The sequence below is a fragment of the Lactuca sativa genome, chromosome 7 (genome assembly GCF_002870075.4).
Source record: "Lactuca sativa cultivar Salinas chromosome 7, Lsat_Salinas_v11, whole genome shotgun sequence".
In the NCBI taxonomy this organism is placed as follows: Eukaryota; Viridiplantae; Streptophyta; class Magnoliopsida; order Asterales; family Asteraceae; genus Lactuca; species Lactuca sativa.
In genome coordinates, this window is record NC_056629.2 from 9,986,273 (window position 1) to 10,009,881 (window position 23,609).

General features: G+C 36.9%; 3 protein-coding genes and 1 pseudogene across 4 annotated transcripts; all 4 read left to right on the forward strand.

The window, feature by feature from the left end:
- The first annotated feature begins 6,440 nt into the window (after positions 1-6,440).
- On the forward strand, positions 6,441-9,436 carry LOC111876940 (uncharacterized). 2 transcript variants are annotated; one of them, XM_023873497.2, is made up of 10 exons: positions 6,441-6,767; positions 6,878-6,962; positions 7,440-7,493; positions 7,672-7,743; positions 7,895-7,965; positions 8,325-8,339; positions 8,422-8,577; positions 8,670-8,789; positions 8,872-9,033; positions 9,164-9,436. In XM_023873497.2, the coding sequence occupies exons 3-10, from the start codon at positions 7,458-7,460 to the stop codon at positions 9,168-9,170; spliced, it is 639 nt and encodes a 212-aa protein (XP_023729265.1). In that variant the 5' UTR covers positions 6,441-6,767; positions 6,878-6,962; positions 7,440-7,457; the 3' UTR covers positions 9,171-9,436. The 2 variants fall into 2 exon arrangements, with proteins under 2 accessions (XP_023729265.1, XP_023729264.1); XM_023873496.2 differs by having other exon boundaries at positions 8,872-9,022.
- A 9,495-nt stretch (positions 9,437-18,931) lies between these two features.
- On the forward strand, positions 18,932-19,740 carry LOC111876942 (pectinesterase inhibitor 9). Its single transcript, XM_042896603.2, has one exon. The coding sequence runs from the start codon at positions 18,976-18,978 to the stop codon at positions 19,600-19,602; it is 627 nt and encodes a 208-aa protein (XP_042752537.1). The 5' UTR covers positions 18,932-18,975; the 3' UTR covers positions 19,603-19,740.
- Positions 19,741-20,290: 550 nt separating this feature from the next.
- Positions 20,291-22,078, forward strand: LOC111876923 (uncharacterized; annotated as a pseudogene).
- A 768-nt stretch (positions 22,079-22,846) lies between these two features.
- On the forward strand, positions 22,847-23,609 carry LOC111876945 (pectinesterase inhibitor 9). Its single transcript, XM_023873501.2, has one exon. The coding sequence runs from the start codon at positions 22,847-22,849 to the stop codon at positions 23,468-23,470; it is 624 nt and encodes a 207-aa protein (XP_023729269.1). The 3' UTR covers positions 23,471-23,609.

The following is a 23,609-nucleotide window of genomic DNA, read 5'->3' on the forward strand; positions in this document are numbered from 1 at the left end:
TGCGAGCATTGATCGACCTCCCTTTGAGATGCTGTATGGGAGGAAGTGTAGGACCCCGATTTGTTGGGGCGAGGTCGGTCAGCGAGTCATTGGGAGCACAGAGGTGGTGCTCAAGACGACCGAGTTGATCCAGCAGGTCCGTAGTAGACTGCAGACTGCTCAGAGTCGGCAGAAAAGTTACGCCGATAGGAGGCGTTCGGACTTGGAGTTTCGGGTGGGGGATATGGTCCTTCTGAAGGTCTCACCTTGGAAGGGTGTCATCAGGTTCCGGAAGAGGGGCAAGTTGGGCCCTAGATTTATTGGTCCTTTTAGGGTTTTGGCCCGGGTGGGTCGGGTTGCTTATCGGTTAGATCTTCCTGAGGAGCTTAGTTAGATCCACAACACTTTCCATGTGTCTCAGTTGAGAAAGTGTCTGGTGGATGAGTCAGCAGTCGTTCCCCTAGAGGATATTCAGGTTGATAGCAGCCTGAATTATATTGAGAGACCGGTCGCAATTCTGGACCGGAAGACCAAGACCTTGAGGAATAAGGAAATTCAGTTAGTAAAGGTGCAGTGGCAGCACCGGAAGGGGTCTGAGTGGACGTGGGAGGCTGAGGAGGAGATGAGGGAGCACTACCCAGAGTTATTTGCAGATTCAGCCGTAGCAGACTTCGAGGACGAAGTCTGAGATAAGTGGGGGAGAATTGTAACGACCCGTGTCCGGTATGGTAATTCCTTGGTATTTATTTTGAAGTTTTGCAAGAGGGACTCGGCGAGTTCATAGCCTGACTGGCCGAGTAGGGTCGGGATTTCGAGCACGTGATTAGCTGGTGACTCGGCGAGTCCATATTCTGGACTCGGCGAGTCTGCCCGTCTGGGGGAAACCCTAAATCCCCGGGCTGCCCACTATTTAAGTCACCTTATAGCCCCATTCGCGCCTCCCTCACCCTGAGAACACTGTGAGAAAGAACCCTAATCCACCCTTGTGTGAGCTAAGTGTTTTGTGCCATTTTGTGAAGGTTTGAAGAAGGAGAAGAAGCAAGGAGCAAGGAGAAGAGGTGTAGTACAAAGATCCAAGGGCAAATCTGAGTTATTTGAGGTATTTTCGGATTTTCCCTCTTGTTATATGCTTTAAACCTCCATTAGAGCTCTCCTAGGATCTAGTTGATGCTTGTTCCAAGCCTTATGTTTGCATGAATGCCTTAATAAGTCGAGATATCTTTAGATCTGAATGATTGGGTGTTGTAGAGCCCAGATCTGCTGCCTTTTTGGAGTTACTTTGTGTATTAACCATAGATCTTCCCACTTTGTGCATCTTTTAGCCTTATTTCCCTTATTCATGAGGTTGTACACGTAAAGTTGGAAACTTTACGTGGTAAATCAGCTTATTGGACTCAGATCTATCAATTGTATGTGTTGGATTCAAACAAAATCGAGTAAAAATCAGTTGCATGGCGGTGACTCGGCGAGTCGGAAGACCGACTCGGCGAGTCGAGTCGCGAGTCCCCGATTTCTTCCTTTTGAGCGATGTCGAGTGGGCCCAGTGAGTTGTGGAGTGGACTCAGCGAGTTCGAGGGTAGACTCAGTAATGGAGGGACTCGGCGAGTTGTTCATACAACTCGGCGAGTCCAAGGCAATCTTCTTAGACTCAAGAACAACTCGTCGAGTTGTTCATATGACTCGGCGAGTCGGATGAAGATTGTCTGAGTTCTTGGATCGAATGAGTACTCGTCGAGTCGATGCCATACTCGACAAGTAGCAGCGAGTAGGGTCGAGGAATGAGAACAGGGACTCGGCGAGTTGGCGGCCCAACTCGGCGAGTCAGGTCAACTGTAGGTTGACTTTGTCCGAGGGTTGACTTTGACCAAGGGTAAAAGAGTCATTTTACCCAGTGCAGTGTTTAGTATTTGATTGAGTGTGTTTATGGACTTGTAGCCGGGGAGATACCGGAGCAGCAGCAGTTAGCCCTCAGAGCTTTTCACTCAGCAGCCAGTTCACGAGGTGAGTTTCCCTTCGGTAGGAACGGGTCTACGGCCACAATGCCGGCCCGTGTAATTATCAGTAGTTCCGGTCTTTAGTTTGATGTAGTAGCTAGCTGGCTTGACGTCTTTGTGATTCAAGCATATTTGTGTTATGTGTTCCGGACTTCGGTCTGATGCAGTATGCAGTATGTGTGAATATAATAGTTGTTATGTGGTATGCTATGTCATGATTAGTCAGTTCCGGACTTCGGTCTGATGCAATTAGTTCCGGACTCCGGTCCGATGCAGTTAGTTCCGGACTCTGGTCCGATGCAGGGGACAAGGTCCCAGTCAGTTCCGGACTTCGGTCCGATGCAGCTAGTTCCAGACTTCGGTCTGATGCAGTGGGCAAGGCCCAGTATGTGCTTTATATGTATTGTATGGTATGTGGTAGTTTGGGGGAGCTCACTAAGCTTCGTGCTTACAGTTTCAGTTTTGGTTTCAGGTACTTCCGCTTGTAAAGGGAAGAGCTCGGGATGATGGCATCGCACACACCACAACTTCAGCTTTTATCCTGGGAGTTGATTTGGTTCTTGATTTTTATATGACATGGATATGATACAGCTTTCCGCACAGTGTTTTTATTATTATTTTGAGATACATCATGTATGGTTTATGATATGACACTCAGATTATGGTTTTTGGTTACGTTGAAAAACGAAATTTTTGGGTCGTATTTTTGGGTCGTTTCAAATTTAATATTAATTAAATTAATTTTCTAATATTCATGATTAAAAACATGGTCATGTGTTTGTGTAACTAATTACCTTGAAACCCTCTGCTACTATCCTTGAAGTGTAAATTTCATTGACCTTTTTTTGCAGGACAAAAATCTTTCTCTCTAAAACGATGAGAATTCAAGAAAATGTTGATTAATAGAATGCATCTCAAGTATGAAAATGTTGGTATATTTCAGGCTTTCATCGTTATCTAACCTTCTGCCAATGCCATAGGGTATAATTCATTCTCTTACGAGACATGCTCTACACGGCCAAGGGCTACATACGAATATCACCGTGAATCTAAGTCCTTTCACTGATCACATGGTCACAGGTACAACTTTGCTACCATAATAGCACAGAATAATAACACGGAAAAGCACATAGCACATATAACACATAACATACAATTGTTCCTATATATTGAACTCACCGTGAAATAACCGAATGTTAAAATAGTAATTTGGGCAGCACTTCGGCTCTAAAAATGACTTTCTGTGATGAAACCGAGGATTTTAGTTGAAAACCGGGCCTTACTCAGGCAGAGTTTCGACTTGAAAATATGATTTTCTCAGGAACTTCGGAGCGTCGGGACTTGCTTCGAGTGTCGGTGATGATATCGGGGCTTCACGGGGGGGGGGGGGGGGGGGGGGGTGTTTAAAAGTGGCTTGAAAGAGAGTAGAAAGTGAGAGGGAAATGGATTTTGTAAACAAAATACGGGCAGCCTCGCATCCCTTTTATAGGGGTCCGAAGCACCTTACTACGTTGGGCGTAGTCTCGTAGTACGTGGGGCATACGCATTGCGGCTCGGTATGCTGGGCGTACCAACGACGTGTCAATGGTTCAGAACCCGGGCCTCTGATGCGTGTCTGCATGCGAAGGAGGGGGAACGTGGCCGACTCCTGACCTTTTTTCCGAGTACGCGGGGCGTACACCTTCGAACCAGCCTCGAAGTTTGTGCCATAAACTTCAAAAATTTGTATCTTCTGCATACAAACTTCGTTTTTAATGTTCTTTATATCCACGCGTAGGTGGAATTATGCTCTACAACTTTCGTTTAGACTCCTTCGGCTAATTTTTACTTATTTTCAACTTTATATTTTCATTAATTTCAATAACTAACATTTGATTGGAATCTTATAAGATTTCCAATACATTTTGAATGATTCTAAACATAGTTTTACTTAAATTCTCGTAAAAACTATATGTTAGAACTCAATACTCAAATTAATGTAATGTTTCATAATACTATTCATTACAAAACACGATAACTGAACGTGTACGTTACAAATATGCCGAAAGATAACAAAAGAAACAAGCTTTAAGAAGAGGGTTCCATGTAGTCTTGAAGAAACTTGTCATGATCAGCTATATTATCTTCTTCTTGACCATTTTTATATATCCTAAATGCCCGTAATCAACAATCATGGTTATTGGTTTTTATGAAGAACACTGATAGCTTCATTTTATTACTTCTTTCTGTAGTTTGTTTTTAGTTAAAATCATCTCATTTTAGTTAATCTTCATGCATATTTTCTCTTTTTGTTATTTTTTCTCCTTTACCGGGTGCTTTTCAGTCTTTTGAGCTTATTTGCAGGATTTATCGAAGACTTTTTGTTATTGATGGCTTAGAAGGATGCGGGACTTATGGAGGCATGTGATTTGCTTGTGGACTTGAAGTGGTGCGATTGAGCTTGGTGCTTGCATAAAGAAGAAATCAATTTGGACTTAATTTGTGAGCAAGGATGATGATGAGGCGATGCGGAATCGAGCTACAAGAAAATTGAAGGAGTATTGGGTCAATCATTAGAAGGCTTTGGAATGGCACAAATGGGCTCTAAAGAGTTATGCATGTGGGCTGAAGTTGAAGAATTGGAGATTGAGCTAGAATGCATGTTAAATGGCCCAAGTCTCACATTCAGCGTGACCCACGTGGTCCGCGTGGACTCATACGCGGTCCGCGTGAACTGTGCTGAGTTGATTCCGGGTTTGACTTGTTAACTCTATTTGTGGAAGTTTGGTGGGTGGCTTTTGGCACCTTTTTAATCCGGAAATCAGCTCCCTTTTGCTGGAGATTGGAGCCATTATTGGAGGAGATGAATTGAAGAACAAAAACCATTCTCTCTCAAGAAAGCTTTGGAAGACTTGAAGAATTTTTGGAAGAATAGTGTAATTTCTTTCCTTCTGGCATCTAAGACAATGTTTGGTACCACTAAACTATATTGCTTTTCTTTTACTTTGGACATGATTGGCTAAACTTTCATTTGGTTGATTAGGGTTTAACCCATGGATGATTATTTTCTTTGAAGACTTATTATTACATTGTGTTTGAAGTTTATGGAAATGTTTTGTAGTTGAACATCTTGTTGTGTTTATTTATATTTGATCATGAGCTTTGATGAATGAATGCTTGTTTTTGTTGACTAATTTCTTGGTTAAGTAATGGATCTTCAAATTAGTAAGCAACAAATGGTTTATATGTTTGTTTTCATTTCATTTAGACCATGGGAATGTTTCCTCCATAATGATAATGTAAACATTTGATTATCTTTTGGACTTGGTAACTCTTATAACTTAACGCTAATTGATTTTCACAAGATTTTATGCTTCATTGATTATGTGATTTCAATTAAGGAAATATGTTAAGAGCTCCTCTAACCATTTTAATTTCTAAGAAGAGTTGAGGCAATTTGTGCTTAGGAATTGCTATAGCCAAGTTAAACCAAGTCACAAGTGTTATTCCATTAAGTCTAATGATAATTCAATCATATCATCCATGAGGTGTACCCCAAAATCAACCAATTCTACTTCATTGAATTTAATCCAATCTTTTACTTGTTTACTTGTCATATTTTCATTCTAGCTAGTTTTAATTTTGTCAAACAATCAAAAAGAATTAACACCCCCCCCCCCCCCATTTTACTTTTAATTTTGTTTTGCAAGTATTTTACAAAGAGATTTACATAGAGATTTAAATTGAACCAATCTCCGTGGATACGATCCCTTTACCACTATACACTATTTTAGTGTGTAATATTTAGGGTATTTATTTTGTTGGCCTCGACAACCACCAAACACGAACTTTCTGATTAGGTTGTTGCTTAATGAACACATGTTTTATACATTATAATATATAGACAAAGAATTTATGGTCCATGATCTTCAAATATGGTATAATACAAGCATAACACCATTCAACTATTCAAGCAATATGTGAAGATGCAAGGGTCAAGGGATAGGAAAATGGATGAAAGGACTCCTTAGTATCCACTGATACATTAAGGATTTTCGACCGGAGAAGAAGAAAGAAAGAATGAAAGATGATTTTGCAAGATAGAATGTAGAGGCGATGATTTTGGAAGTTCAAATGTAAGCCGGGGAAACTGGAATGTGGAAGCACATGCACAACAATGGTCGGTTTTGCCTGTCGATTTGGTTTTTCTTTCCTAAAAAAACCTTCAAAAAGAAAATTTTGATATATATATATATATATATATATATATATATATATATATATATATATATATATATATATATAGGGTAGAGTTATTTGGAAAATAAGAAAAACCCTAAAAAAAAAGAAAAACCAATCAACAATTGACAACGCATATACCATTTATAATGTGGAAATATTATCCAACACGTCTTGAAAAGGGTATATTAGTAAACCTTTTGTTGCAAATCAGTTGTTTTTAACACTTTTGAAATTCGAAGTCGGAATCGATTCAAACTGAAGAAATTTCAATTTTGAGTTTTGAATTTCAAATTCAGAATCATTTTAACTTCACCGATTTTCAAATTCAAAATTTGAATAGATATTCCGATTGACATCTTTGAATTATTTCAAATTTTACAAATTTCTGGTAACAATCACACATTTTTTGAGATATATTTCAATCGATCTGCAAAAATCACATAATCACGATCGGGCTTCCCTGATATTTTTGATCACTACTTCAACTCTACTTCCAATCGGTGTTTGTCATTGCTTCCAATTGGGGGGATTGGTTATATCTGCTTCGCTGATACACACTCACACAGGCATTAGGTAAATTTTTTTCTTCAATTTCGTTTCATATATTGATGCTTGATTTGTTCACGTTATCGTATTTCTCCCCACCCCCACCCACACAAATCCCTAATTGATTGTTCTTCTAGGTTGAACAGAAGGAATACTATTTGTCGGCAGTTTCCCCTACCCTTGCTGTTGAGAATCATGATTTCAACCTCTTCTGCTGATTAGGTTGGTATATGTTTTGATTTATAACCATGTATCTAGCTCTACATTTTTAACCATGATTAGATTGGTATATGTTTTGAACAAATTGTCTACTTTTGTTGAATCTCTAATAATTTCCATGCAAACATAACTATTTATCTTACCATCTAGAAATTGGGATTTCCATAAATGCAGTTGCATGTATTTTGAAAAAGAAGGTGTAATATGTCGTCATATAATATGTGTTTTTAATAATCTTGACAAAGAATTAGAGGAGTGCATCAGCTTCTTGGTTCGCATGAATATGGATTTGTTGTTGTTCCAAGGGATTCCATTCTATCTCTTCCATAATGTAATAGTAGTAATAAGAATGGAGCATCATTTGAGACACCATGTGGGCGTTTCCTAGCAATTCCCTAACACCTCCCTTGATTTCATATCATCTATACTCGGTCTTCTATTCCATTACCATTATACTTATAATGCTTTGTATCTTTTCAGGTGAAACCTGTGGAGTACATGAAGATGATCTCTTCATTGAAACCAGAATTGTGGGTCAGTTTAGCTGATGAAGTACATTCTTCAGTTACAACAAAGAGGAATAAAGCTTATGTTAACCGAACTATCAAATTGCTTGATGATTGCATTTCTCTAAAATCAATAATCCATCTTACTTTTCATATGAACACCATTATTCCTTACAAAATTTGTTGTAATAATTTGTGAAATGTAGACAGATGGAGCTCTTTTTGGATCCACTGTTAGAGGATGCAGTACTGAAGAACGTCGACGTTGTGCTCAAGAGGTAGCTAAGAAAAATGTATCTGGTATGCTGTGTTCTTAAGTGATTTATAGAGAAAGCACACTAAATCCTCAAGCTATGGAATAAAAACTATAGATTCCATTTTGTAAGAGAAAATTCTGATTAAAGTAATCACTTTTATGTGGCATTCCAGGTTTCTATATTTACGGTTTTGGGCTTGGAGATAGTGTTGATGAACGGGCTACACTTTTGCATGCTGTTACGGTACTATTACTATAGTCTATCTGTTATCATAAACATTTACATTTAAAGAATTCCATGTAATTATATGAAAATGTATTAATTAACACTCTGCATTTTTAATACTAGTTTTATGTAAATATTGATGTCAAGAGAGTTGTAATGGTTGTTTTCATGACTTGTTACCAAAAGAAAAGCCTCGCCATGTTTGTGGCCTTGGACTTCCACGTATTATTTTTACTACATTTGAAGCTTTTAGTTTCTGTTTCATTTTAATTGTCTACCTATCTTATAATTTTTTTTATTATTCATGAAGCATGAAAGTAATATAGCTGACATTTTGTTCTTTTATTAACCAAATAATCTTTCTTCCATGAATGCAGAGGAGGTATTGCAAGGTATCGCTGCAGACATTGACCTATTTGACTCCACGTAAGTAGGTTTCAATAACTACTTTGACATTTTGTTGACTGTAAGCAGATACAAGTGTTTGAACATGTATATTTACCATCTTACCCTTGGAGGCTTTGCGCTTGTCTTCCCACTTGATGGAAAGTGTAAACATTTGTCTGACCTCGGGCTAAGTGCTATGGCTAGTGATGGCACAAAGATAAATCTAAAAGCAACCATTTATAGGTATATTGTTACTTTACATGTATCATTTATAAGTAATTAGTTATTATTATATGATACAAAAACATTAATAATAACTTATTATTTTGGTGCAGGAAAGATGCATCACGAATTGTTGATGGGTGCATCTGCTACACCTGCCAGAACCATACCAAAGCATACATCAATCATTTGCTTAATGTCCATGAGATGTTGGCTCATATTCTTCTTGAAATGTAAAAAACATATCCTTTTCAATTTATTACTTTTGTTATTCCCAATATATTTTTTGAACTTTTTTTGTTGTTGTTTTTGTAGTCATAATACACATCACTATTTGTCCTTCTTTGGGGTTATTAGAGAAGCAATTACAGAAGGGAGATTTGAAGAGTTATGGCAGAATTTGTTTGAGAAGAGGCGTGATCATCTTTTGGCAGCTTCACTGAGCGCTTATGAATTAGAAACTCCGGTAAGGTTAAGGTAGGTTTGTTTATGATCAACTAACTCTTACCCTATTGCTTTCTAGTTTATGACCTTATTTTATAGTAAAAGTATGATTAGAAGCTTCTTTTACCAAGTTAAAATTGGATCTGTTTGTGGTAATTTTCAGGGCCTAGTGATCTTTGGAAAATGGAAATGTTTGTTTTGTAGCTGACGAGATCAAGATTACTGTTAATGGATGGACTTGAAATATAGAAATTTTGGATGAGTTTGTTAGTTGACTTAAAAGATAAAATTTTGGATTAAACATACACATAGTTTAGTAATTAATTGTTATATTTAACTAAAGTTGTATTTTTACTAAATGACTTCAACAAATACTTCATAAGTGTCAACATGAATTAGTAAATGGGTCGAAATGAGATGTTGAGCCTTGAGGTGAGTAACTGTCTGACATGTTTGTTTATTGCTCTTCCAAATAAGATCACTTGAAGTAACATGATCCTCAACCAATAGTTGCATTCTTTTTACATGTCCTTGGTTTAGGTAGAGTAAAATCAACTTAATTTAATCATTATAATTGTGTTTTTAAGGACATAAGATATTATCAACGAGTTTGTATTCTTATTTAGTGAAGAAGCTATGTTTGAAACCCCTGGTTTACAAACTGCTCATGATATTTAGCTTACCCTTGATGTTGAACGCATGTAGTCTAAATGGAAAGGACTATTCACATATATGAAGCAATGATGTCATTAAGACCAAGCCTCTGCTATAAATAGAGGTATTAAAACGGTAAAAAACTGCACTATTAAAGGAAACTATAGAGAAAACGAGTGGTGTGGCAACCGGAAATGATAGAGAAAATGAAAGAAACCGAGCCTTTGCGTCAGTGAATCACGAATTAACAATTGCTTGGAGCTGGAGGTGGACTACTAGACTATCAGGATTCAGGACTATCAATTTGGGCTTCATTTACTAATTACCAAATCACAAAAGAAACTATAATTGGGCTGTAATAATTAAATATTGTGGGTTTTAAAGTTTATTATTTGTATATAAAAACTAATATATAATACAATAAAATACAATTACATATAAAAAAATTAATTAATATATATACAAATCCTACAGTCCGGTCCGGTTTTTATACAGTTTGAAATCTTAAAAACTGTAAGCCAAACCGTTCAATACGGTTTGAAAAGTTCGAAACCGCAAGCCAAACCGTAAAGAAAAATACAAACCGTAAAACCAAATCGATGACCGGTTTCACGGTTTCAAACCGAACCGCGAACACCCCTAAATAGAGGCTTCATTCAATAGATGTATACCAAGCTTCAAGAGAAATAATAAGTGTAGTGTGTGTTTTTATTTATTTATTATTTTTTAATGAAAAATGTTATCAAGATAAAAGGATAAAAATAACCCAACATTCAAGTACGATTCCTGAAAAAGCATAAACACCACACAATCTTTCTAAACCAAAACAAACACAAAAACTTGTCTAAAAAACCATAAAGTCTGAACTCCCAAACATCAATCATCTAACCGAACAGACAAAGCCCATGTCATCATCGGACTCCACTTTTGGTACTTCTTTCTTCTCTTCCACCGGAGCACCACCACCAGAAGAGTAAACAGTTGCAACAGCAATAGACAAAGCAATGAAGTATTCATGTAACCATTGATGAGCATGTGAGGAGCAGCTGCAATGGTTGGATGATGGATGGCTAAAGCTAGAGATGTGACCATGGAGACACCATTAGCAAACTTCTCATTCAAGTCTTCTTCAGTCAAATCAAGAACTTCTGTCAACATTTTTTAATATAGTTGTTCAAGCTTCAAAGTTGTCTCCTTGAACATTGATTCAACCTATAACATCACATGCCTAATCTTATTTAATAATAAGTATCTCATACTTAAATTGTGTAACATTGTTAATATTACAAGGTCTTGTAATGATATGTCAAGTGTAAATCTGAAATAACGACTAATGAACAATATAATAAGTTTGACCTTCTGTATCTCCTCATGTGATTTCTTTTGAGCAATTTTAGCATTCTCTTCCGACTTAAGCCGAGCAATCCGTTCTTTAGTCAATAGTTGTTCAAGCTTCCAAGTTTTCTCCTTGATTTCTGAGTCAACCTGTCAACCAATAACATCTCAGATAATCATTTTCATTTTTAAGAGTAGGTATGGACTACTTGAACTAATTAACCACAAACATATCATAACATCCGTTCTTCAGTCAATAGTTGCTCACCTTCTGTAACATTTTTTCTAAGTTCTTTTGATCAGTTGTAGTATTCTCTACAGCCTTCAACCGAGCAGTCTGCTCTTCTGCCAATACTTGTTCAAGCCTCATAGTTGTCTCCTTCAGCTTTGACACAACATGTCGACCACCAACATATATGCTTAATCTTTTTTTACAAAGTAGGCATGACTATTTTGAATTCTACTACAAACATTTCAAAACATGTTATGATATTTAACATATGTCATTTGATAGATACATATGTAAATCTAATAAAATTTTAATATCCCTTTGGTAAACACGATTAAAACATGAAAACTACATATACCAATCTAATCAGCAGAAGAGGTTAAAATCATGATTCTCAACAGCAAGGGTAGGGGAAACTGGCCGACAAATAGTATTCCTTATGTTCAACCTAGAAGAACAATCAATTAGGGATTTGTGGGGGTGGGGGTGGGGAGAAATACGATAACGTGAACAAATCAAACATCAATATCAGAAACTAAATTGAAAAAAACAAAATTGAAGAAAAAACTTTACCTGATGCGTGTGTGAGTGTGTATCAGGGAAGCATAAATAACCAATCCCCCCGATTGTAAGCAGCGACAAAAACCGATTGGAAGCAGCAATTCCAAAAGTAGTGATCAGAAACATCATGGAAGCCCGATCGTGATTATGTGATTTTTGCAGATCGATTGAGAAATAACCACTCCCCCCAAAAATCATAACCGATCCCGCTCAATTCTCTATCAACTCATAAATTCGGCGGGTATATCTTCTGGTGTTTGCCGCAATTGACCTCAATCGACGATTACATATGTAGCACACAACCGATCCCCCCAAAAATCACAACCGTTCCCGCTTCATAACGTAAATCATCCAGTATAATATTCTAGGGTTTACCGCCTCTAACCATCAATTTACTTTGATACCCTTTTAATCAATTATTTATATTTCAATTAATTAATTACATGTGTCAATTGCTAATTGGTCCTCACTTGATGCCCTAATTTTCTATTTTCCAAAGAACCTAATTCTATATATATATATATATATATATATATATATATATATATATATATATATATATATATATATATATATACACACACATACACACACGAGGAACTATTTTGTAGTATATATAAAACAAGTTTTTTTTTGGATATTAATATCTTTTTTGTGGAACATACAAAATTCGCAACAAATAGTAATTTTATAGTATGTCGTTAGCTAGTAGCGATCAAGTAGACACTTTATACATCTAAGAAATTACTGGTTATTTATATAATAAAAACTATTATATTAAAAAAAATCAAAAAATATAGTTATTTTTGTCATTTTCTTTAAAAATGGCCATTACACTATTGCATTAAAAAAAAGTTTAGGCACAAAGTGATCATATAAAAACAAGACAAAACTACAAAAATGGTCTTTGTGGTGTATATTTTTTTCCAGGTTTTGGTTCAAATCATGGTTTTTTTTAATTGGTGGTCATTTTCAGTAAGTTTATTTGTGGTTTTGGTATCTCCTAAAATTAAAATGACTTTATACCCTTAATGTATTTTTGTTCTTTTTATTTTCAAATATTTCTTATTATACCTCTCTCTCTCTCTCTCATTTTAGTACCTAGAAGATAAAATCGTCATCATCTTCTTCAAAACTCAAATGACCCATCAGTTCCTCACCACCGTCCCTCCTTCCAGCCACCAACACCACGATCATAAAATCAAATTGTGCACAATCATCCATACCGATGCTCAAATCAAATACATATATCAAAACCTTACAATTAATTTCTAATTAACCAAAAATCAAAACCAAATCATATACAAAAATATCAATGCTCTATCAATACAAATCTGAAACCTGACCATAAGGGTAGACGATGGAAGGCTGAGAAAATATGGAACATCACAGGAAAGCGTGGTGGTAGGATAGTTTTAGGGTGGCGGTTTGGTGGATCTACAGAGAAGAAGTTTAGAGGTGTTCGTTGGAGGTCGTGGGGACAATGGGTGGAAGAGATTCATGCTCTAAATCGGAGGAAACTAGTTTGACTTGGGAAATTTGATTCACCTGAAGAAGTCATGACTGTATATAAAGCTCCACATCATCGAAAACATGCATGTAGGTTTAAACTGACACCGCCGAAAATCTACATCTAGGTCTAAAGTCACCTCCATAGTTTTGCATCAGGTCCAGTTTCTTATTCGTTGGAGTTATACCTTATCAGTCGGTGTTAGGTTTTCTTGATCGGTGGTGAGCGTAAGATTCGCAATCACGATGAGGCTGATTAGGAATAACAGTTGTTATGTAGTATACTTTAGATGTAGCAATTTAATCCCTTTGTGTGAATTAAAGACATAATAAGGAATATTGTTTCTAGTTTCTAAGTTTTGATACATCAATTTTCCTAATTTATATGTGTATGTTAAAGAAAAGAAGTTAAAGAACCTTAGATGATGATTTAGTTCGTGGAGAGAGAGAGAGAGAGAGAGAGAGAGAGAGAGAAAGGGATCTCCCTTTTCATTTGTTTTAACATTGATATTTAAATAAAAGAAAAAAAAATGTTCAAGAAAAATGGAAAAAACAAATTAAAATGACATATTAGTCTTTTCAAATTTAACATGGACCAATTTTATAATGAAACTAGTTGAAAATGACCATCAATCCAAAAAATCGTGGTTTGGACTAAAACCCCGAAAAAATACATACCACATAGGCCATTTTTGTAGTTTTGTCTAAAAAGTATGTATGGTGGACTAGTTAATAGTAAAAAGCTAGTTGATACCTAAAGACTAATTTAGCTTATAATAAAATGACATTTTGTAGATTAGCTAATAAGCTAAGTGAAATATATAAAATAACATAAAAAAATGTAGAAGATTGAGTTTTTTAATAATTAAAAAATGTATATTTAGAAAAAAAAATTAAATAAGGTAAGGCAAATGTCACTCTATCGATGCAACATATTAAGCAACTACGATGAAAAAGGTGATGCCCTTTACTTGATTGGAAATGACAGGTCAACAACTCCAAATCATAAGCTATTAACCACTAACTAAACTACTCTAGATGAGGGGTGGAATACGATGTGTTAGTCTTATTAGATTTAAAAAACTAGTTTATAATTTGGATTATTCGGGGGTTAAAGTGTAAAATTTGAGACTTATTATGTAAAGATTTTTAGAAGATAAGGGGTATTTGGTGTCATTTGGACCTAAGTTGAAAAGGTTTTATAGAGGAGGGACCATTTGGTAACATAAGGACTTCAATTGAAAACAATTTATAGAGGGAGGAGATGCTTGGTAAATTTCGGACTTTATTTGTAAGGGATTTTAGAAGGTGGGTTTAAATGGTAAATTACGGACTAAGATTCAAAGAAATGTTATGGGGAGGGACCATTTCTGCCATTATGACAATAATTTTGGGTGGTGACCGGGTATATATACAATGTAAACCCTAACCCTAATCAAACCATCTCCAGTCGTCACCCCCATCCTTATGCCTCCCACCACTGGCCGCCATCCTACCATCTTGCTCCTCCGACTACCGTAGCCACTGCCATGTCAAGGGTTGTCGTTGCTATATTTTCGTGGAGGCTGAAGACGGAGACCGAAGAGGGGTTGTGCCATTTCATTCGTGAGTATGGAGGAATGCACCACAGCCGCTTGTCGCTGCAGTTGCTGCCACTCAGAGATGCGTCCATCGTCGGGCGCCGCGACCATCTTGCCGGAGAAGCGAGCTAGGGAGGAGCCACTGCCATTGGTCAAAGTCCGTTGCCACCATTCTTTTTATTCTATTTTTCCGCTAGCCGCCACGTGATGCCGAATCGCCATTGAAGCACTGCCGTCAACCGCCACGGTTGCTGCCGCCGTCGCCGCCCACCACAGGTGGGTGTTGGGTTCGCTTTCCGAGCAAAGGCTGCTTGTGTTCGGCTGTTTGACTGGGAACCAAAAGAAATCACCGCCACCACCGTGAGGTGGTGGCTGCCATCACAAAATTGTTGTCGTCGCCGCCATGAGCCACCAGGTGGGTGGCTGGAGTGTGTACTGCAATCTGGAGTGTGTGTATGTATGCTTTGTGTGGCTGGAAAACTAAGGAAGCCACCACCACCACAATGAGGTGGTGGTTGCCACCATGTGCCACTGTCGACCACCACAAGGGTGATTGTGTGTGTGTTTGTATTAGTGTGAGTGTGTGTTATTCTGGGATTTTGCATTGTAATGTTGTAATCGGTGCTAGAATAATAAAAAGAAACTCATAACCACCATCATGATGTGGTGGCTGCCTCCATCGGCCGCCGTGTTGGGTGGCGGTGTGCTTTGCATGTGTTTGGATGACTTTTTGGGATGCTTGGAGTCGATTGGACTAGAACCCTAACCACCACCGTGAGGTGGTGGCCGCCGCCATTAACCACCACTACCCGAGGTGGTAGTGGGTGGTGCCTGACTTATGAAACCCTAGTGGGCCTAATGAAACCCTAATGGGCCGAAGGACTTAGCTTTTGGGACTAATTGGGTTGTGATGGGTGGGAAAACCCTAATTAAGGTTTAGAAAACCCTAATTTTGGATATATGGGCCTTGGACTTATTGGGACCCATATTTGGGCCATTGAAATGTAATTGTGAATTACACCCAATCACACCATATGATTTATCTAGTAGAGTAATGGACTTAATGGATTAAGTCCTTACTGGGTTAAGTGAGAAACACTTAACCCTAATTGTTATTTTATGTGAAACCCTAATCTTACTTGGGGCTTAAGTTAGGCCATTCTATTAGGCTGTGGTGTGGGCTAATAATGGTCCATCCAAGAACAATCATACAGACTAAGAATTTAGGGATGGGCTTTAGGGTAAGGCCCATGTGAAGTTTGGGCGTAATGTGGGAAATTGGGCCATAGATGGGCCATAATTGGGCCTTTATGATTATGAGATAGTGGGCCATTAGAAATGTCTGATGTTTGGACTAGACTAAATGGTTGGGCCTTAAGGGAAGACCATGCATAGGTTTGGGCCCAATTTGGAAAATTGGGTCATAGTTGTCTTTTGGGCCTTTGGATTGGGCCTTAGGCTTGAATCAAGCTAAGATATGGGTAAAGTAACCTTTTCCCCCAAGTATGGACTTATGGATATGTGTTGGAACCCAATTATTAATTGGGTGTTATTTTCATGTTGACAATGCGGGGATCTGTTATCCAGCAGCCAGGGTTTCGTCTGCGGGACTTCAACAGTGTGTGGTGAGTTACCTTCCAGTAGAAATGGGTCTAAGGCCACAATGTCAGCCCACTAGTAGGAGTTGTTTGTTAGATGATTGTCTTTGTGATAATTATCTGGTATGCCATTATATGTTGTGTTTGTGTGCTAGGATGCTCTGTGATACATGTTAGTAGTAGTAGTGGTGAAATAGTCCCCGGATACCAGTTGAAAGATATCGAAGGGGTCGTCAGAACCCATGCATGCCTAGAAGTACGTTATGTTACGTTATTATGTAGTAATTGAGGGGTGAAATAGTCCCCGGTTACCGATTGAAAGATACTGAATGGGAGGATAGCTCCTGGTTACCGGTTGAAAGATACCGAACGGGAAGTTAGCTCCCGGTTACCGGTTGAAAGATACCGAAGGGGAGGCCAACTCCCGGATACCGGTTGAAAGATACTAAAGGGGTAGGTCGGGCACCTAGATATGTATGACAGTATATTTAGGTATGTTATGCAATGTTATTATGTGGTAGTGATAGGGGTGAAACAGTCTCCGGATACTGGTTGAAAGATACCGAAGGGGTAGGCCAGCACCCGGATATGCTTAGCAGTATGTGTGTTATATGATATGTGGTATGATGGGTGAACTCACTAAGCTTCGTGCTTAGGTTTTCAGTTTTGGTTTCAGGTACTACGTTTTCAAAGGAAATGAGTCAACTCGATCGCAATGCATCACACTATGTTTTCCGCACATGAGATCTTTGGGGTTACACTCTGATATTGTTTTATGATAACATGCTTTGATTATTGACACTTTGGTTTTGACATGAAATGTTTTTATGGATGTTTTATATTGTTGGTTTTATAATAACCTAATTAAAAATGAAATTTTGGTCTTGAATTTTGGGATGTTACACTAAGGCGAGAGAAGCCTACATGGTGACATGGGCGGAAGGCCCGTCTAAACACGAACAAAAAGATCGTGCCCGAAAAAGGAATGAGATCGAACTGAAAAATATCAGTTCTAGAGTGTCCGGAAAAGACCAAATCGTTCAAAGACCGATCCCAAAAAATATAGGACCGACTCGGTCTCAAAAAAGACTGGATGCCAAAGGGTATATACATATCATTTTTGTGTTAATTATCTATTTGTTAATCACACATTATATTTCTTCCTCCTTTTGTTTTTTAAATTTTACTGTATTATTTTTAGTAAATGGTAATGTTTCATTTAGGTTTTAATCACAAATTTATTAACGGAAAAACTCAAAATCGAAACCAAAAAAACCAAAAAAATACCAAATTTGAAAAGAAAAAAAACGTTGAAATCGAATCGAACAAGATGCGTGCAAAGACTAACAAGATCGGACCAAAGACCAGACCGAATATAAAAGTTGGTCTGAGACCAGTTCCATAAATTATCGGACCGTTTCAAGACTGACCCAAGACCAGTCCGGAACTACCAATATGCATCCTTAGGCCCGCCTATGGTCCATTTCTGTTTTTCTTTTATTGTGAATTCAATTTGACGTGGACATCCGACCGAATAGGCGAATTCAAACCACTTGCCTTTTATATATTTCATTTTCTTATTGTATAACTATGAACTTAGAGTTTCATTAAACATAAAAATCTAATGTAAAACAATCATATATTTTGACAATTTGTGTTAAGAAAATGAAATTCTAAAACACTTCATCTTCTTCATCTGTCTGTTGATGACTGTTCGATTTAATTGTAATTTTTGTTTATATCATGGTTTTAATTTGAATATATATGTTTAAATATTAAGCAAATTTGTCTGAATTTAGTATTTTAAATTTCAATTATATTTGTACCTTATATTTAAATTATTGGCTCAGTCGTTGTCTATATAAAAATATAGACTTGGTTTTTCGGGAATGCAATTGGTTTTTCGGGAATGCAATTGGTATTTATATTTAAATTATAGGCTCAGTCGTTGTCTATATAAATTTCAATTTTATTTGTACCTTATATTTATATTAGTATTTTAAATTTCAATTATATTTGAACCCATTCAATCGGTAATAGATTACTAGCTAGCTACTTCATTCAGGGGAAACCAACCCAATTAAAGTGCTTGTGTGCCCGATCTTTTGGGTCCGACGACATTGGGCAAATCAACATAATTTGTTCAGTTTGTTCAAAATTACATATTGAAAACGTAAATGTCATTCGTATCTATTACATAACTTCTTAATTAATTAGTTCAAAATTACATATTGAAGACGTAAATGTTGCGAATTATTTAGCTTGTTTCATGCATGTTTTAAGAAATGGACGGTGATATGTATGGTGATATGTATTCTAAGTTTCAAAGATTAATTTAATGCAATTATTTTCGTCATAAGCAAGTTGCATGTGTGATATTTTGTATTTAAAGAAATTAGCACCGACTTATATTAATCGACAATTTATTCTAAAGTACATGTGACAACCCCCTTTATAATCCCTCTCGCGTCTTCCATTTTTTACATCAAACACAAAACGGAATTCAAAAATGGCACAGCTTTTTCTCTCTTTCTTGGTTATCTCATTCACAATCTGCAGTTTTGCAATCACTGTCGAATCTCGTTCTCTTGCAAGAACGTATGCTGAATCACAGTGTAAATCAACAAGATATCCTGATCTATGTGTTCAAACCCTTTTACCCTACGTAAGCAAAAGAGGATTACCAAGCTCACAACTACAAGCTCAACTTTCGTTAGCAACATGTCTATCCACAGCTCGCTTCACAAAGGCTTATATGAACATGGTAGCAGATAAATTGAATGAAACGAGTAATTCAGGAGACTATCAAGCAATGGAAGAATGCATGCATCAAATGAATGATGGAGTGACGCAAATTACCCAGTCGTTTAAGGAATTACAACAAATGGGAAAAGATGGGTATCAAAAGTTTTTGTGGCATGAGAGTAATGTGCAAACTTGGGTCAGTGCTGCCTTGACGGATGCGACGACATGTGTTGATGGAATCTTGGGGGATGGAATCAGTGATAGAGAAAAGACTATGATTCGAGCGAGGATCTTGAAGGTGAAGCAACTCGCTAGCAATTCTCTTGCATTGTTTACTCGCTTCACATCCAGATATCGTGCCTCACATGGCATCAAAATTCCCCTAAATTGAGTCACAAAGCGTATTACATTCATTTTTTTTTCCATCGTAATGATTGATACAAAGGATTCTGTTATAAACTATAGTGGCTTGTTGATGTAAATGGATGGCAGTTTAATTGTACTTATGGGTGTGAATTTTTTTTTTTTTTTTTTTTTTTTTTTTTGTATTGTTTTCATGATATATAAATTGTTTAGACAAAATTACATGGTCTCTGCGGAGAGCAAAAAGTATCACATATAGTCCTTACGAGAATTATGTTAGTAGCTTCATTATAAATCTAAATTAAACTAACAAAATTATGTAAATGGTCCTTGTATTTTATAAAATTCATAGGTTCGACCTTTAATGTCTTTTTGATGAAGATGGTGCATGTGGATTTAATTTTCATCATTGGTCATTGGCCCATATAAAATGTTTGCTTTCCACTTTATTGTTATATATTTAAGCTGATTTTAATTTTTACCAAAAAAAAAAAAAAAAAACCCACCCCCTTCTTCCCGTCACATGTCTCTCTCACCTTATCTTTCTCTTAGTTACGATTTCTCAGTTACGAAATTGTCGGAGCTCGTCTTAGGCCTTTGATCAGGCCCGGTTTAGAGTAAGTGCAAGATGGGCAATGCAACAGGGCCCAATTATTTTTAATTGTATTATCGTTCTACCCCAATCAATTCAATATCATCGGAAGAACCATCGACCAATGTCAAACCGAAGCCAGTGCCTAGCAGCAATCATTCAATCAATCATCATTGTGTTCGTTTTCGTTAAAAAAATTGACTGCAGCGACAACAATCAGCAAATCAGCGGGCATCGGACATCAAGCCTAAGTGTGCGAGACTACGAGACAGTAGACAGCCACAACAAATCGGCTCGAGACAGTAATTGGTGAAAAATGTCTGAATTGCAGACTGTGAATGATTATAATGAAAGGCATCTGATCAAAAGGTAGTTTAGTTGTTCTTACAAATCTATCACCATTGTTAATAACTTAATATCTAACAGTTTAAGTTCATGAATACAGACTGAAGAGGAAAACAATGATGGCTGGGAGACTGTTGGGAAGAAGCCTGCAAGAAAACACCAACAGGTAATTAAGCTATTAACTTATTCCATTCTTCTTTAATTTCAAACAACATCTTTTACCTAAAAAAGTCACATGTTCAAAAAGGCAATTGGGATAACTTCAAACGTCCTGCAAATGAGCAAGACTATTCTAATGAAGTTTCACATACTTCTCAAATGGAACCCTCTCAAGATGAACTCAATGACATCAGCCAAGCTTACAACAAGCTATGGGAGCTCGATTACAACCGTTTAACACCTGGAAATGACTATGAAATCGATTGTGGTGAAGGAAAGAAGACATACCAAAAGCAAGATATGGCAGAATGCAACCTCTTCACTTGGCTAAGTGAAGATGTTCTAAAAAACCTACAATTTCTTGATTTTGTTCTCTTTTAGATAACTATAATTCACATGAAGGGTATAAAGAACAAGTCGCTTCTCAAGAGAAACAAGAACAAGTTGGTTTCATTGAAGATATATGTAGAACTGCACCAATTATATCCCTTTTTAAGTATCTTTATGCAAAGGGGTATTGTATCCCATGATTATGCGGAATTTAAAGGGTTTTTGACAAGTCTTTGGTTTGATTTATATGGTCGTGGTGGCACCTCTAGTTGTTCTTCAGCTTTTGAACATGTTTTTGTTGGACAAATCAAAAGTCGCGGGTAGCACTCGGTTTCAGGCTTCCATAATTGGCTTCAAGTGCGTGTATTTTAATAAAAAATTAGTTTATGTAATTTAATTTGTTACATGTTAAAGCCTAAGGGCCTTTTTTATCCACCTCGTCCTCAGAACCGACCCTGCCTTTGATGATATTTAATTCCTCGGGACCGGCTCTGACACCCACCCCTACATGTCGTGTGTCATTGTCTCCTTCAACACATCAAAGTCGTTAAATATTTATATAGGTGATCCCTCCCCTACAAACATCGCAACATAGGGAGCCAAAACAAGAGGGGGACCCAAAAATGGGATAACATAATATAAAAAGAGTAAATAGAAAATAAGAAGAATGAGAAGAAGGGTAAAAATGTTTTTATCTATATTAATAGGCTAAAAAAACTAATAGGCTAAAAAAACGGGGTTAGCCAAAAGGACTGGCTATGCCTAAGTTTTTAAAACCAAAGGGACCATTGTGTCAATAAATTATCATAAGGACCATTTGTGGTATTCTTATACCAACATCAGGGACCATTTATACAAATTTGTCATTATTTTATTTATTTTTCAACTTTAATATCATTGTAAATACCCTGTGATTGTATTGAAATAAAAGCCAGCAGAAGGCTATACAAAGTATATAAAAAGAAAAAACAAGCCATGATGATTGTTACAAGCCAAAAACAAAACACAACTACAACAAGACAGAGAGAAGAGTGAAATATGTTTATTGATTGTTTTCTGCTATATAAATTTAAACACGTGTACATCCTTTTTGCCAATACTATCATTAAACAATTTGAGTTGAACTAAGTTAACTTCCATCCGCAATAATCACTCCATTACTCCAGGACTCCAGCTATATTACCAATGTTGGTGAAAAATCAAGTCTAGCAAAGGTTAATATTACTTATTAGGTTAGAATTACCTTAATGATAGGATTTTGCTTTTAAGTAATCTCTAAATGTTTCTTTTTCTTGAGACAAGTTTCCATGATATTCGTTACTCTTGCTTTCATTTTTATTCTAATATTCCTATTCATATCATATTCGTAGTATATCTCTTTTCATGACGAGCTTACACGGTTGAATCTGATTTGTGAAATTAAGATGTTACAACAATAACTGAAATCAACCTAGCAAATTACGTTACCTTATCAATTTTCTGTTAGATGTGCATCAATGCATGGTCTAAAAATGATTAAAAAAGCAAGAAATTGTACACTTCGGACATTGATATTTTATATTCTTACAAATCTCTCGGTGACACCTCAATGAAATTATTAGCGCTAGGTTACTTAATTTTCCAGTACTCAATCGCGCGTTATATTTTGGAAAGTGTTATGAGAATAAAGTAAGTAATGCAATCACTTTCACAAGCAAGTTGCATGTGTAAAATGAAACAGATTTTACACGTAAAGCAATTTGGGTATACTTGGTTCAGAGCTTGTTCAAAACCGCAGGTCACAACTCCTGTATATATATAATCCGTCTCCCTTCTTCCTGTTTTCATATCTCAAACACACACAAACATGCCGCAAACTTTTCTCTCTTTCTTGGTTATCTCTCTCACAATCTTTCAGCTTTCAACCATTGTTGAGTCTCGTTCTCGTGCAAGAATGTATGTTGAGTTACAGTGTCGATCTGCGATATATCCTCAACTGTGTGCTCAAACTCTTTTGCCTTACGTAGCTAAAACCGGACTACTAAGCCCTCAACTATTAGCTCAAATTTCATTAGCTTCATGTCTATCGAAAGCTCGGTATACCAAGATCTATCTGAACATGGTAGCAAAGAAACTGAACGAAACAAAGAATTCTGCAAACTACCTAGCTATAGACGACTGTGTTCATCAGATCAACGATGGAGTGAACCAAATTACACAATCCTATAAGGAGTTAGAACAAATGGGAAAAGATGGAGATGAAAAGTTTATGTGGCACGAGAGTAATGTGCTATCGTGGATCAGCGCTGCATTAACAGATGCCACCACATGCATTGAAGAAATGTTGGGGGATGGCATTATCAGTCGTAGGGAACAGGCTATGATCAGAGCAAGGTTCTTGAATGTGAAGCAACTCGCTAGCAATTCTCTTGCGATGTTCAATCGTTTCACAGTAAGATACCGTGCCTCTCGTGGCATCAAGAATCCGTAAGGTGTTATTGACTTATTTCTAGATAGAAATGTAAGGATACCAAGTCGATCTTCTGTTATAAACTAGTTATACCAGATAAATTTAAAGCTTATATGTAGACAGTGTAATTCGTTCATGAGTGTACTTATTTTTAATCGAA